The sequence below is a fragment of the Myotis nattereri genome (genome assembly GCF_964212035.1).
Source record: "Myotis nattereri genome assembly, chromosome: 10".
Taxonomy (NCBI): Eukaryota; Metazoa; Chordata; class Mammalia; order Chiroptera; family Vespertilionidae; genus Myotis; species Myotis nattereri.
In genome coordinates, this window is record NC_138085.1 from 71,392,077 (window position 1) to 71,404,543 (window position 12,467).

The 12,467-nt window shown below is 53.0% G+C and overlaps 1 protein-coding gene across 1 annotated transcript in view; it reads right to left on the bottom strand.

The window, feature by feature from the left end:
* PLB1 (phospholipase B1) overlaps positions 1-12,467 on the bottom strand; it is a gene marked incomplete at its 5' end in the record, with an annotated part of 112,904 nt that overhangs the window by 70,070 nt on the left and 30,367 nt on the right. Inside the window, 8 exons of the mRNA XM_081100655.1 lie at positions 1,506-1,569; positions 3,986-4,051; positions 4,842-4,913; positions 6,491-6,547; positions 8,054-8,158; positions 8,933-9,008; positions 9,757-9,818; positions 10,531-10,593. Of these exons, the coding sequence (XP_080956781.1) occupies positions 1,506-1,569; positions 3,986-4,051; positions 4,842-4,913; positions 6,491-6,547; positions 8,054-8,158; positions 8,933-9,008; positions 9,757-9,818; positions 10,531-10,593 (565 nt within the window). The remainder of the gene's footprint in view (positions 1-1,505; positions 1,570-3,985; positions 4,052-4,841; positions 4,914-6,490; positions 6,548-8,053; positions 8,159-8,932; positions 9,009-9,756; positions 9,819-10,530; positions 10,594-12,467) is intronic.

Consider the following 12,467-nt stretch of genomic DNA (forward strand, 5'->3'; position numbering starts at 1 on the left):
TACATAGACACATAAATATATACATGCACCTTTGGGGTTTTGCTATAGGAGGGCCTACATATGAGGCTAGTAACTTATTTCTGCTGCTAAAAATCCTGCTAATAAGTTAACCAAGAGGAGTGGGTTGTCACCAACTGTGTGGGGGGAAAAGTCAAAGACTAAAAGCAAGTGAGAGAGAGAGAGAGAGAGAGAGAGAGAGAGAGAGAGAGAGAGAGAGAGTGTGTGTGTGTGTGTGTGTGTGAGAGAGAGAGAGAGAGAGAGAGAGAGAACACTCAACCATCCATTCCCTTATTCTGCATTAGAGAACAAGAGCCAGTTATGCACCAAAGTTTGGGGAAGATTTGGCTTAATTAGAGTGCATAGGGCTGAGACATGTGTGGGAGGTAGGCTAACAGCCAGGGCATTTATTTGTTCTACTAACACTCAGCAAAAGGAGGCAACCTGACTACAAAGATTTGCATCCCTGAAAGATTCCTGCTAGACACTGCGGCCTCTACAGTCTTAATTGTCTACCCTGCAGAGCACGTAGGAGGCACTCAACAAGCATCTCATCAATGAATGAACAGGTGAACAAGTCAATGAACCAATGAGTCACCCTCCAGGACCCCATCTCACTGCTGCAGAAATGCTCCTGGGCTGATGTTTGGAGTTGCCTGGGTCACCATATGGCCCCCTCCCTCCCCCCACCTGTGAGTTCCCATGGTCACACGCACAGCCATCACTCCCAGCCTAGCAGGCCTGGAGGAGAAGGCTCAGACCTCAGGCAGCCCCTCTGTGGCAAGGTCTCTGCCTAGAACATTCCATGACTCTCATTTGCATATCCAACAACATTTTGGAAATGGCAGCAGCAAAAATAGCACATTTCTAAGACAGCCTTCCCGTTCTGTGCGGGGCTTGAGGGTGTGTCCGGCACATTGCCCCGACAGTGGGTGCGGACTGGTTACTTCTCTTTCTGCTTCCAGACAGATTTGCTTTTTGGAGAGCAAATCATCTCATCAAGGCTTGATGGCAGGGACAATGACATGAGCTCTCTCTCTGCAGAATATGGCCCGGCACGCGGTTAATGCTTAATAAATGCTTTCTGACCGTATCACATCACATCACAACATAACATATCATATCTTATCACATCACATCATATCATCTCTTATTTCAGTTAAAGGATAATCAAACACAGGCATGAACTTACACATATATAGGCATACTTCAGAGATATTGCGAGTTTGGGTCCAGACCACCACAATAAAGCGAGTGTCGCAATAAAGTGAGTCATCGTCGTTTTTGCTGGTGGCGGGTATTGCCTTCAATTTGCAACAAAAGCAACATCTGTGCAGCGCAATAAAACAAGGTGTGCCTGCACGTGCAGAGCTGATTCTGTTGTCCTTGAAAAACCTCTCGGGTGCACCTCAGGCTGTGTGCAAAGCCCTTGTCACCCTACGGCTGCTCTTACTCTGAGGAGTCCAGGCCACACATGAGCTTAAAAATCACCTGATTCAAGTGTGTACCTGAGGTGGGAATCTTGTCGGAGGGATCCATGGAAGGGCACCTGATCTCTGTTCCATCTCTCACCTGAAATGAGACACAGAGAAAGAGGAGAAATGGGACACATTGACATTGGGTGAGGAGTGGGGTGTCTAAAATTGAAAAATATTACTTAATACAGCAATCCAACCATCTTTTAAGATTTCTTCCTCTCATTCAACACTCAGATTCAGGTGCCCACAACATCCTCTCCAAATGCGTCCAAACCTGTCCCCTCTTCCCTGGTCCCTCTGCCTCAGCCTACATCCAGGCCTGTTTCTTCTTGCCTGGACCATTCCAGTATTCATAGCATCACCACCTCAGGCCTCTGGCTTCCTTCCCAGCATCGAGGGGGGTCTCTCTCTCTCTCTCTCTCTCTCTCTCTCTCTCTCTCTCTCTCTGTAATAAAATCAGGCCACTCCCCTGCCCAAATTCTCAGAGAAAGCAGGGCTTTTTAAAAAAATCTGTTTTGGGTATTGCTATATCCCCAGAGCCGAGAACAGTACACAGTAGATGCTCATAAATATGTGTTGGTTGAACAGTAAATACATTTCTACTCTGTATTCATATCCACATAAAGTCCATCCTTCTTCACACGGCCTAAGCAGTCCCCGGTCATTCTAAATCACAAGAATTGACCCAACGCTCTTGGCTCTCCATACCTCCATCTCTTAGCCCAAGCTCTTACCTCTACTCTCCCTTTTCCTTTTCTGCCCTCCATTTCCCCACATTCCCATCCACCTGGTTCAGCCTCAGTCACCCTTCAGGGCTGAGGTGGTGGGTACTCTCCGGAAGTCTCCTTCCATCCTCCCCGGCCTCAGTTAGTTGCTCCCTGAAAGCTTCACGGAAACGTTGATTACAGACGTATCCCCTCCTGCTTGGCTCCACCAGACTGAGTTCCTTAGGACCAGCGAGTATTTTATTGATGTTTTTGCCTCCCATGCCTGGTATCCATCCTTCCCCCCACCCACCCATTTAGTCACTCAACAAATAATGGTTAGGTACCTGCTCTGAGTCCCTGCCCTCACCGACCTTGAGTCCTAGTGGTATAGAGCAGGTGGGTCATCAATAGCTGTAACCTGCAGGAACGTATCACTCCCTATCACCAGATGAAAACAATGGCAATACGTACACAGGACTCGTAGCCTGCCGATCCTACCACACACGCTTTACACTTATTGTTACGATTTCAAAACATCTCCATGAGGTAGGGCTATGACTTTCACCACTTCCCATGTCAAAATGAACAAGGCACAGAGGAGTTCACTACCTCGTCCAGTGACACAGAGCCTGTCTGTGGAAGAGCCTGGATTGGAACCCAGAGCCAGTTCTCTGCCCTCAGATTGTCCTCATTGCTGTGGTGACAGTTAGAAGGTGCGGGGACAAGTTGATGAGCAAGAGAGTCTTCCACACTGTGTTTCTCGGGCTTCGTGGGGCAGGCCCCGGCCATCAGCACTGCCTCCACCACCAGGAGTAACGCTCACCCTCTTTTATACAATGAGGAGGCAGGGATGGCGCGAGGCTGAACTTGATGTAACCTGTATCAGTCCCCAGAGGAGGAGGACATCAGCCTGCAAGTGCCTCGGCTCCTCAGAGCAGTGCCGGTGCCCTATCTAATCTGACGGAGAGTATCAGAGAGTCACGAGATAAGCAATAAGCAAGATGTGAGTAAGTGTGAGGTGGCCCTTGAGGTGGGAGCTAATGTCAGAGGCCTCTTGGTCTCCACACTGTTTGGTTGCAGATTTTGCTATATTTCTTGGCCTTTCCTCTTGACTTTCTCTTCTGACGAAGGCCTCAGACGAATTTAAACTGATGAACAAAATAGAAACAGCGGCCTGGATACAGGGAACAGACTGACAGCTATCAGATGGAGGGGGTTGGGGGACTGGATGAAAGAAGGTGAAGAGATTAAGCAAAAAAACATACACATACACACATAACACATAGACATAGACAACAGTGTGGGAATCGCCAGAGAGAAAGGAGGTAGGGGCAGGTGGAGGTGGCCAGGAAGGGGGAAATGGGGCCGGAGAGAGACTTTGCTAGGGGTGATGGGTGCACCACACATTGTGAAGATGTTGTTTTGTTACATTGTACGCTTGAACGCTGACATCTGTATGGTTTTGTGAACCAATGTCACTCCAATAAACAAAAAACCAAACAAACAAAAAATGAAACTGCAGAACTGTTTTTCTCTTAATTGCATTTTCTTAATCCTCGGAGATCGGGCTTCCAGGCTAGTCCTCAGCTTTTGGCTCAAATACTAAACACTCAGAAAGTGAGGGGAGACCTCCTTCAAGCACCAAGGAGACAGCCACACCCCTGATCCGTCATCCACCCAGCCTGCCCTTGGGGTTCCAGGACATAAAGCACCACGTGGACATTTCCACAGGTTCAGCCTGGTATACGGCCTCTGATTCATTTGCATGCATGTCAACCACAGAAAACCTCTCCATCTCCATACCTCAAGCTTCTCAGGGGACCTTGGGAGGTAGTTGCTGTTTTTATAGGTGAACAGATATGGATTTTCCTGCAGAGAAAAATAATGTGTTGTAACCAGGATTCAGAAATCAGTACCCTTTAATCATCAGGCTGTATCACCCAGCACTGCCTTTGGCCAACTTGCAACATTCACACCATCACTTAAATGAAGGCCATTCTCTGGCTTTTCTTCTCTGCACTGCCTGTGAGTTCCCTGAAGGAGCCCACTCATGCTTTAAAATTTCCCATTTGCCATAGTTGGCATCTCTGGCTCTCTACCAGCGAAGTATGTATATTTCCATGAAAGAAGAACTTAGTTGTAAGCTTCCTGGCAGCCAAAGCAAAGAGGGAAACCGGGTGAATTATACGGTTCTTACAGCCTCGCAACAAAAACTTACCACTTCATCCAGAAAGCCAAAACTTCCACTACCAGTAAATGACAAAAGGAATTCTACTCATTTGTGGTATTTTCCCATCCATTAATTCAGCAACATTAACTACATGCCTATTACATATTTGGCACAGAGTTAAGAAACCCATCTTCACATTTGGGACGCTTGGGGCCAGGTGAGATATGGCTTTGTCCCCCTGCCCTCCCCAGGTGTGGAAGGGGCCATAACGCTACTAAAACAGCTTGATTCTGCCACAATGGCTGAATTCCGTAAACCTTATGTGTGCCACGTATGCAGAGCTGTGACTGGACCCGGAACAGGCCCACAGCTCTAAAGCGGCCAATGCCTCAGCCAGGCGAGACCCCACCTCACAGCAAAGCCTGGTCGGTGGCCCCATCTCTCTCCTGATTCAGTGAGAGGTTTCCTCTCTCCCCAGGCCTGGCCTACCTGAGAGGGACATTTCATGGGCCAGCTCTCATCTGCCCTGAGCGGCTCATCTTTCTGTCCCATGGGCTCCATCTAGAAAAGAAGGCGATCTTTAGAACAGAAAGTGAAGCTCAGGCGGCGGCAGCATTCCAGGGGCCACCGAGAAAGGCTCGTTCGTCGTGTTTCTCAGAGTTGACCCTGGACGCAGGGTCATGTCACCTGGAAACACATGAGAAATGCAAGTATCCCGCCTGCCCTCCTCTGCCACATCCCACAAAGCCAACTCAGGTCCCACCGCCAGGGGCTCTCCTGCCCTGTCACTGCGGGGTGCCCCGTCCAGCGTCACTGCTGGCTGAGTTCAAGTCTACTCTTGTTCCTCTGAGTCGCCCGACCCTCCCAACTCCACCCTGGGCTGGGTGATGGCAAAGGCCGTTTGGTGTGTCTTTTTATCCGCCTTGGACCCAGCACAGGGCACACAGTAGGTTCTCTCTCGTTGCCTGGGAGACAGGTGACGTGGGAGAGGAAGGAGGCAGTTTGGGCTGAGCTGGAATAGTCAGCCCTTCTGCCCAGAGAGAGGGCGGCGGGAGGGCAGCCCGGAGGAGGGGGCAGGTTCGCTTCCTCTGCCTCCACAGGAGGTGGCAGCAAGTGGTTCACTCGGAGATATCCACCCCAGGGTCAGGCCCACTGACGAAGAAAGCAAATGCTTTCTTTAAGGCGAGCGTGACCATTGACCAGGGCTGCAGGGGCCGATCCCGCCCCGCTCACTCGCTGCTGGCTAAAGCACAGCTGCTCGTGGTACTCAGCAAAGCACTTAGTTGAAAATATGGAGAAAACATTTTCTAACCCAAGAAGAAGAAAACCAAGTTCCTGTCACTGGAATTCTAAAAATAGGGCAGCTTGGATGGGAAAAAAATAAATGGCAAAATCAGGTGTCTGTCTGGTACCAAGGCTCGAAGTTTTGACATTCCATCCCCGCCACTGACGAACCCAGGTAGCCCTGCGGGGCGGGGGGGCGGGGGGGGGGGGCGCTTGGAGTGGGGAAACCAGGCAGTTACGTGAGGAGTGCCAACACGTGTCGAATACACACTATGGGCCAGGAGTGAGCTACACACTTGCCAGGTCCTGGGCCAGTGTTAGGATCTGGGTTTTGCAGAAAGGGAGGGGAGACCCTCAGTTCACGCGAGCTGTGAGATGGCATTAGGATGTGAACCCAGGTCCCCATCGCTCGAAAGTCCATGCTCATCCCAGGTACCACCCTGGGCCTTGAAATCACGTGATGGTGCTTACATGTCACGTGATGGAGAGCTGGCCTGGATGGCTGTGTGAGATGTTCCCTAGGCCCCACTCCACGTGCATCTCCCACACACCCCAAGGACATCCCCGGCCTCTGGGAAGGGCAGGGCTGAAGGTGCCCAGGGAGCCCTCAGGCTGCCAGGGCTGCGCCCCCGCTCTGGGAAGAGGCGGTGAGACTCCCGGGTGGGCAGAGCTGGCTGTGCCCACATGTGGGAAGGGTCCTTGGTGGCCTGGAATCATTGCCCTGGGACTTGCTGGGATCCCGCAGCCCCTCCGTCAGAGCAGTGGGCAGGGTGGGTGTGGGGGTGGAGGCCCTGCCTCTCCTTAGGCCAATCCCCAGGCTGGCCCCGCAGCTCCCGGAACCCCTTGCGACTCACCATGATGTTCCAGAGATTCAAGGCAAGGGTAGTGGGGTCCAGGTGTGGCCACACCCCCTGAAAGAGAACCGGATGAGAACCCCTGTGCCCCAAGGATGGGTGGGCCTGCCACGCACTTGAAGCTTCCCTAGCGGAGATGGGATGGCCCTGCTCTGTCCAGACTCCTCCTCTCACTTCTCCATATCAGCAATGGCAGCCACATGGGACCGCTGTCAGGGTCAGGCATGGAGGTGAGAGCCTGCAGGAGCAGGCCAAACCCTCACCATCACGGGGTTCCCCACCCCTGAGCCGAACAGCAGGAGCAGCGGACAGGAAGGGATTCCTGTGTGGTCTGAGTGGGAGGGGGGATGGGAACTAACATACCTCCTCCTTCTTTTTTAAAAAAAATGTATTTTTATTGATTGCAGAGAGGAAGGGAGAGGGAGAGACAGAAACATCAATGATGAGAGAGAATCACTGATCGGCTGCCTCCTGCAGGCCCCACATTGGGGATTGAGCCCACCATGCCAGCCAGGCTCTCCTCCTCCTTTTTTTAAACCAGTGGTTCTCAACCTGTGGGTCGCGACCCCTCTGGGGGTTGAACGACCCTTTCACAGGGGTCGCCTAAGACCATCGGAAAACACATATATAATTACATATTGTTTTTGTGATTAATCACTATGCTTTAATTATGTTCAATTTGTAACCATGAAATTGGGCGTCACCACAACATGAGGAACTGTATTAAAGGGTCGCGGCATTAGGAAGGTTGAGAACCACTGTTTTAAACCATCATTTAAACATCGTTTAAGCCTGGCTGGTGTGGCTCAGTGGTTGAGCATCGACCTATGAACCAGGAGGTCATGGTTTGATTCCCAGTCAGGGCACATGCCTGGGTTGCATGTCTGGGTTTAAGTCCTGGAGGGGCCACAACAACTCCAACAGGCAGGAGCCAGAAGCCTGGAGGGGGGACTGTCCCAGACACAGAGTAGGTCAGAGAGACCCTACTGAACACGTGCGGACCCACCCCTGTGCTCATGGTCTGGGGCCCCACTGGGACAAGGGGTATTTGCCCAGTGACCTGGGGGAGTAGGGTCAACTCAAACTACCCTTCCCCAGGGTGGAGGTAGAGAGCCTGCAGGAGGAGGGTGCCCTGTGCCCTAAAGTTATGTCCTACGGTCACATAGCCAAGCGGGACTGAGGGCTCCCTGGGCTCCCCACACGTGCTTACTCATGTCATTGGCACCACCCTAACCCTAACCCGAGAGGGCGGGAACATCAAGAATGGCCCCGACTTCACAGAGGGGGAGCCGGGCAGACTTCCGACAACGTGCCCAGGTCACACAGCTGGCCCGTGTCAGAGCCAGGAGCCATCAGCTCAAGGCCATGGTCTGTGCCTCTGAGCCGCTCTGCCTCCAAGAACCTGCCTCATGGGCTCTCCAACCCCATGGGGAAGTCGTCAGCAAGTATAAGGGAATATTGCAGCACTTCCGCCTGAGAACGCAGGCCCTGGGCTCAGTGGGTCCCATCTGGGCGGGAGAGGAAGGGGGTGCGGGTCAGCTGCTCATAGTTCCCGTCACTCACCGAGTGTGGTGACAGGGCCGCCTCGTAGAAGAAGGGCTGGAACACCACCGAGAAGGACTCCTGCTGGTTGTACCTGCTGGCGGCCAGGAGACTGTCCCAACTTTCCTGGAGGAGAGAGCAGAGAGTGTGTGCCCGGGAGAGTATGAGGCCCCGCCTGCCATGCCTCCACTCCCACCGGGAGCTCTCAGCAGCCCTCGGCCATGAGCACTGGCCGCGTGCTTTCTGAATTCACCCCAGAGATAGATCCGAGCTATATTCCCTGGGAGCTCAAGGAGGATGGGGCAGCCGGGCACACAGCAAGGGTGCCATGCTCTGCTCAAGGGCAGTTCCGTAGAGGGACGTGCCATTAACTATACAAAACATGTCGCCTCTGGAGAAAAGGGCCGTACGACTTCATACATAACTTTCTGCTTAAAAGTCCTCATGTGAACATGTTAATAGGAGCTGTGTTTGAGCTGTTTGCTGACAGGGTTGGTGGCCTCCACTGAGCCATCCTCACCCTCTTGGGGTCTTGTCTCTAAACCAGAAGCACATCTTCGGGGTCTCTGAGTCGCCCTGGGGTTGTGATCTGGGGTACGGGCCCAGCCTGGGCATACTCAGCTCAGCAGCCACAGGGGCAGTGGTACACTAGGTGATCATGACCCCAACTCTTTCTGAATGAATCTGCCAAGTCCTTCACTAGCTAAAGAGCTGCCACTGCCAGTATTGTCCCCACTTTATAGGTAGAAAAATCAAGTCATCACCCGGGAGTGAGCCGAGAGCAGCTCTCTGGTTCCTGATTCTGTGGGAGAAGGGGGGACTTACACCCTAATCGTCCCTGCCACCCCTGTTCTCCATGGCCTGCCCCTGCGAGGTGCCAGCCTCCCGGAGTGGGCTCACCTGATAGGACCACTGTGTCACAACCCTGGACAGCTTCGAGGTGTCCCCCGAGCACCTGCAGGGCTCTGCTGCGAGGCTGCAGGGAAAATAAGCCAGAATGAGAGCTCGGATACGGGGCCATCAGCTGCCTGTGGAGGAGTGAGAGGGCTGGGGAGTGGGGAGGAGAAGCTGGGGCCTCAGGGTGCACTGTGATCTGGCTCCCACTGTCCCTCCTGGGGTGGGGAAGGGAGGAAGGGATGTGGAGACATGCCCCCTCGCACTCCATCTCCAGATGCGCCGCCCTCCCTGCCTCCTCACCACAGACCCACCTCCATGTCTCCCTCCCCGACTCCGTGTCCCTTCTCTTCAACCCCCCCTCCGCTCGGACCATCCTCTCCTTGCCATTGCCCCCACCCCCAGCTGTCCCTACCCTGGCTCTTGCCACGTGAACTTCTTTTCTGAGTCCAAAGCCAGAAATCTCGGGATCTGGGGTCAAGGAGTTTAAATTCTATGACAAATTTCAGAACTACCTGCCAATCAAATTCTGTGAAGATAAAATATATTTGGGCTAAATATTTTTCTTTCCAGTTTCTAGAAGTATCACTTCTTGGCTTATGGATGTTTTCCCAAACCTGCTTTTTAAACCCTCAGATCATTCTGGTGGGGGCAGGCCATCTGACTACCTCAACCAGACTGACTGGTTCCCGCATACGGCTCAACCTCTCTGGGTCTCCCTCCGCCTTTAAATCTCCTGCAGGGGGTTAGTGTGTGGTGACGTGCCCCGCCCAGTTCCTGGCACATGGCAGCCCCCCAAGGTGCTGGTCCCATTCCGCTCCCCTCTTCACCTGAGCTGGGTCCCCTGGTGCCGCAGAGAGAGGTCCACCAGGTTCACAAATGCTCTGGGGACCTAGGAGGAAACGGGGGAAGATGCCAGGTCCTGGTCACTGCCCAGGTCTTCCCTGGAGCCCTTGGCGTGAGCCCCTCTGGGGCCTGGCTAACTTGGTGGGCCTCTTTGGGAGAAGTTTGGTTGGGGGAGGTCCAAAGCTGCCAGCCCTGCTGGTGATGCAGAGACGTGGCATTCACCGCCCTCACGGTGGGCAGGGCACCGTCCACCAGGTGTCAGCGAGGAAGCAGGACCCCGCTGGTGACAGGACTTGGGACCCTCCGCCACGGGGAAGCTGCCTCCCAGGAGTCAGACCGCAGAGCTTGCTCAGCATGCTCCCTGCACAGAGGGAAGCCTGGAGGCTCTCAGGGACCCTCCCGGCCATCACTGCCCCTCGCTGTTCAGGGAAGAGCGGGGTCTCTGAGCCCCAGGGAGGGGCTGTGCGCTCCAATTCCTGCCCAGAAGTCTGTTGGAAATATCTTTTGCAAGAGTGGAGGGCGCTAAACCCGACCCAGGCTTTTATTCAAAGGCTCCTCCGGACCCTTTCCCTCATCTAGCTCTCCCTCCTGGGCGGCCTGCCACTAGCTTTCTCTCAACCCCTGGAGGCAGTTTGAGTAACCAGAACCTTCCCTGTCAGCCCTCAGCCCTCCGAAGGGCAGCGCCCTCTATTCTGCGGAAGGCAGACACCAGACAGATCGGGGGCGTGGCCCGTGGAGTTGGGGCGCGTGAGCCTCACCTCCTGCAGCAGGTAGTCCAGCATCCTGGTCAGCTTGTTCATGCTGCCTGTCACGTGCCTGTGCTGGGAGGGGAGAAACGTGCTGAGAGTGGGTCGGGATGAGAACATGGGGTCAAGGATGCCTAGGCTCAGGACCCCCTGCCTTCCCCAGCTCACCCTTCACTCTCAGCTGAGATGACAGTGGCCAAGGCCCTACTAGACCCCCATTTCCCACAAACAAATAGTTTCCAGAGCTCCCGAGGGTTTCTGTCCATTCTGACTTCCCCAACCCATCATCCTCTAATGTTGTGGCCCCATTCCATAACAAAGAAACAGAATTTCTAGAGGATGAGGCCCAGAAATCAGGATTTTAAAAAGATTCCCAGGTGATTCTACTGTGCAGCCAAGGTTGAGAACCACTGCTCTAGGACACAATCAAACACCCCCGAATGAGAAGTTCCACGTCAGGAAAGGGCAAGCTCAAGGTCAAGGAAACGCTACAGCTCACATTGTGGGATGGGAGATGGGAGACAGGACTTACTCCCAAAGGGGGAACACAATTACTCTTGGATTTAAGGACCCAGATGGGCCTCAAAACTTCCACCTGGCGTTCTTTTATCAGACCTCTCCCTGCCACATCTGCCCGGAGTAAGGATAAGAAACGGGCTCCTGTCACCAGGTATTTAAAGACACCCTTTTCCCACTAATGCCCTACAGGCGATGAAAGTAAATAAACAAATGAGAGCAGCCAAACATAGACCCTGGTTTACCTCTTCAGGGTAAAAAAACACAAGACAAACAAAAAAATAAAACACACCAAACAAAAATAAACTTTACTAGACAAACTCCCAAGCTGCCTGTAGATCATCTGTCCCCTGAAGGAAGACAAGGAAGGCCCAGGAGCTGTTCTGTTTCCTGGGGGAACACAGGCGGTGATGCTGGCGACAGCTGCCAATCACCCGACTGTGACCGCACTGGGACTCTCTCCCCACCCAAGTCCCCGCGCAGGCGAGAGGTTGGCCTCCGGAAGCCAGTTGAGCCCGCTCTGTGGCGTAGCCAGCGATGAAGCCTGCTGTCTCATTTTCTTCAGGTGACATGTGTCTCTCTCTGAACATGACCTTAAGCATCTCACTTTGCCTTCTGAAGAGCCTTGGGGACTCTGGGTAGAAAGGCCCTCGCTGCCCACACTCAGGGCATCGAGCTTCCACAGGGAAGCTGGGGGCCCCTGCGTGCTGCTCTCTGCCAAGGTGCTTATTCACGGCTGCAGAGTGAATGGGGCCACCCAGTCCCTTGGGTACGGGATGCTTGTCCCTTGGGCACCAACTGTTCCTGTTCCTTTTGGAACACAGCAAACTCTTACAGAAATGTCCCTCGTCTGTAAGGTCACACGTAATAAATTGCTCCTTGAACCCAAAGTCAGGAAAAAGCTTATTTTTCCAAATGAAAGGACACATTTTTATTTGTATCTTTGGCTTTCACAGTCAGAAGAATGCTCCGGTCAAAAGGTACAAACACTTTCAGGTTTCCTGAAGCCTCCTGCCATCGTACCCTCCCAGTGCTGACTCCTGCTTCTAAAGGCATTTGCAATAAGTAAGTGATAGATTTTTTGCCGTGTCATTGGCTTTGAGTTTTTTCTTCTTCATGTTTCCCCTTCTTTTAACTGATTTTTTCCTCATCTTACTCATTAACAAAACTAGACTTTAACTAGAGAGCAGTAAAGAGTCCAGACCCTGTAAGCGTCTGTTTCACTGCAACGGGCCAGGCCACCAGGTGCACGGGAAGCACCTGCCTTTGAACAGCTGACCCACCACAGCAGCCCCGAAGCAGCATGGCCACTGCCTATGGATGGCTCCTGCTCTTCCTCTCCATGACTCTGGTCTTAAGAATCCCCCAGAGAGCCGAAACCGGTTTGGCTCAGTGGATAGAGCATCAGCCTGCGGACTGAAAGGTCCCAGGTT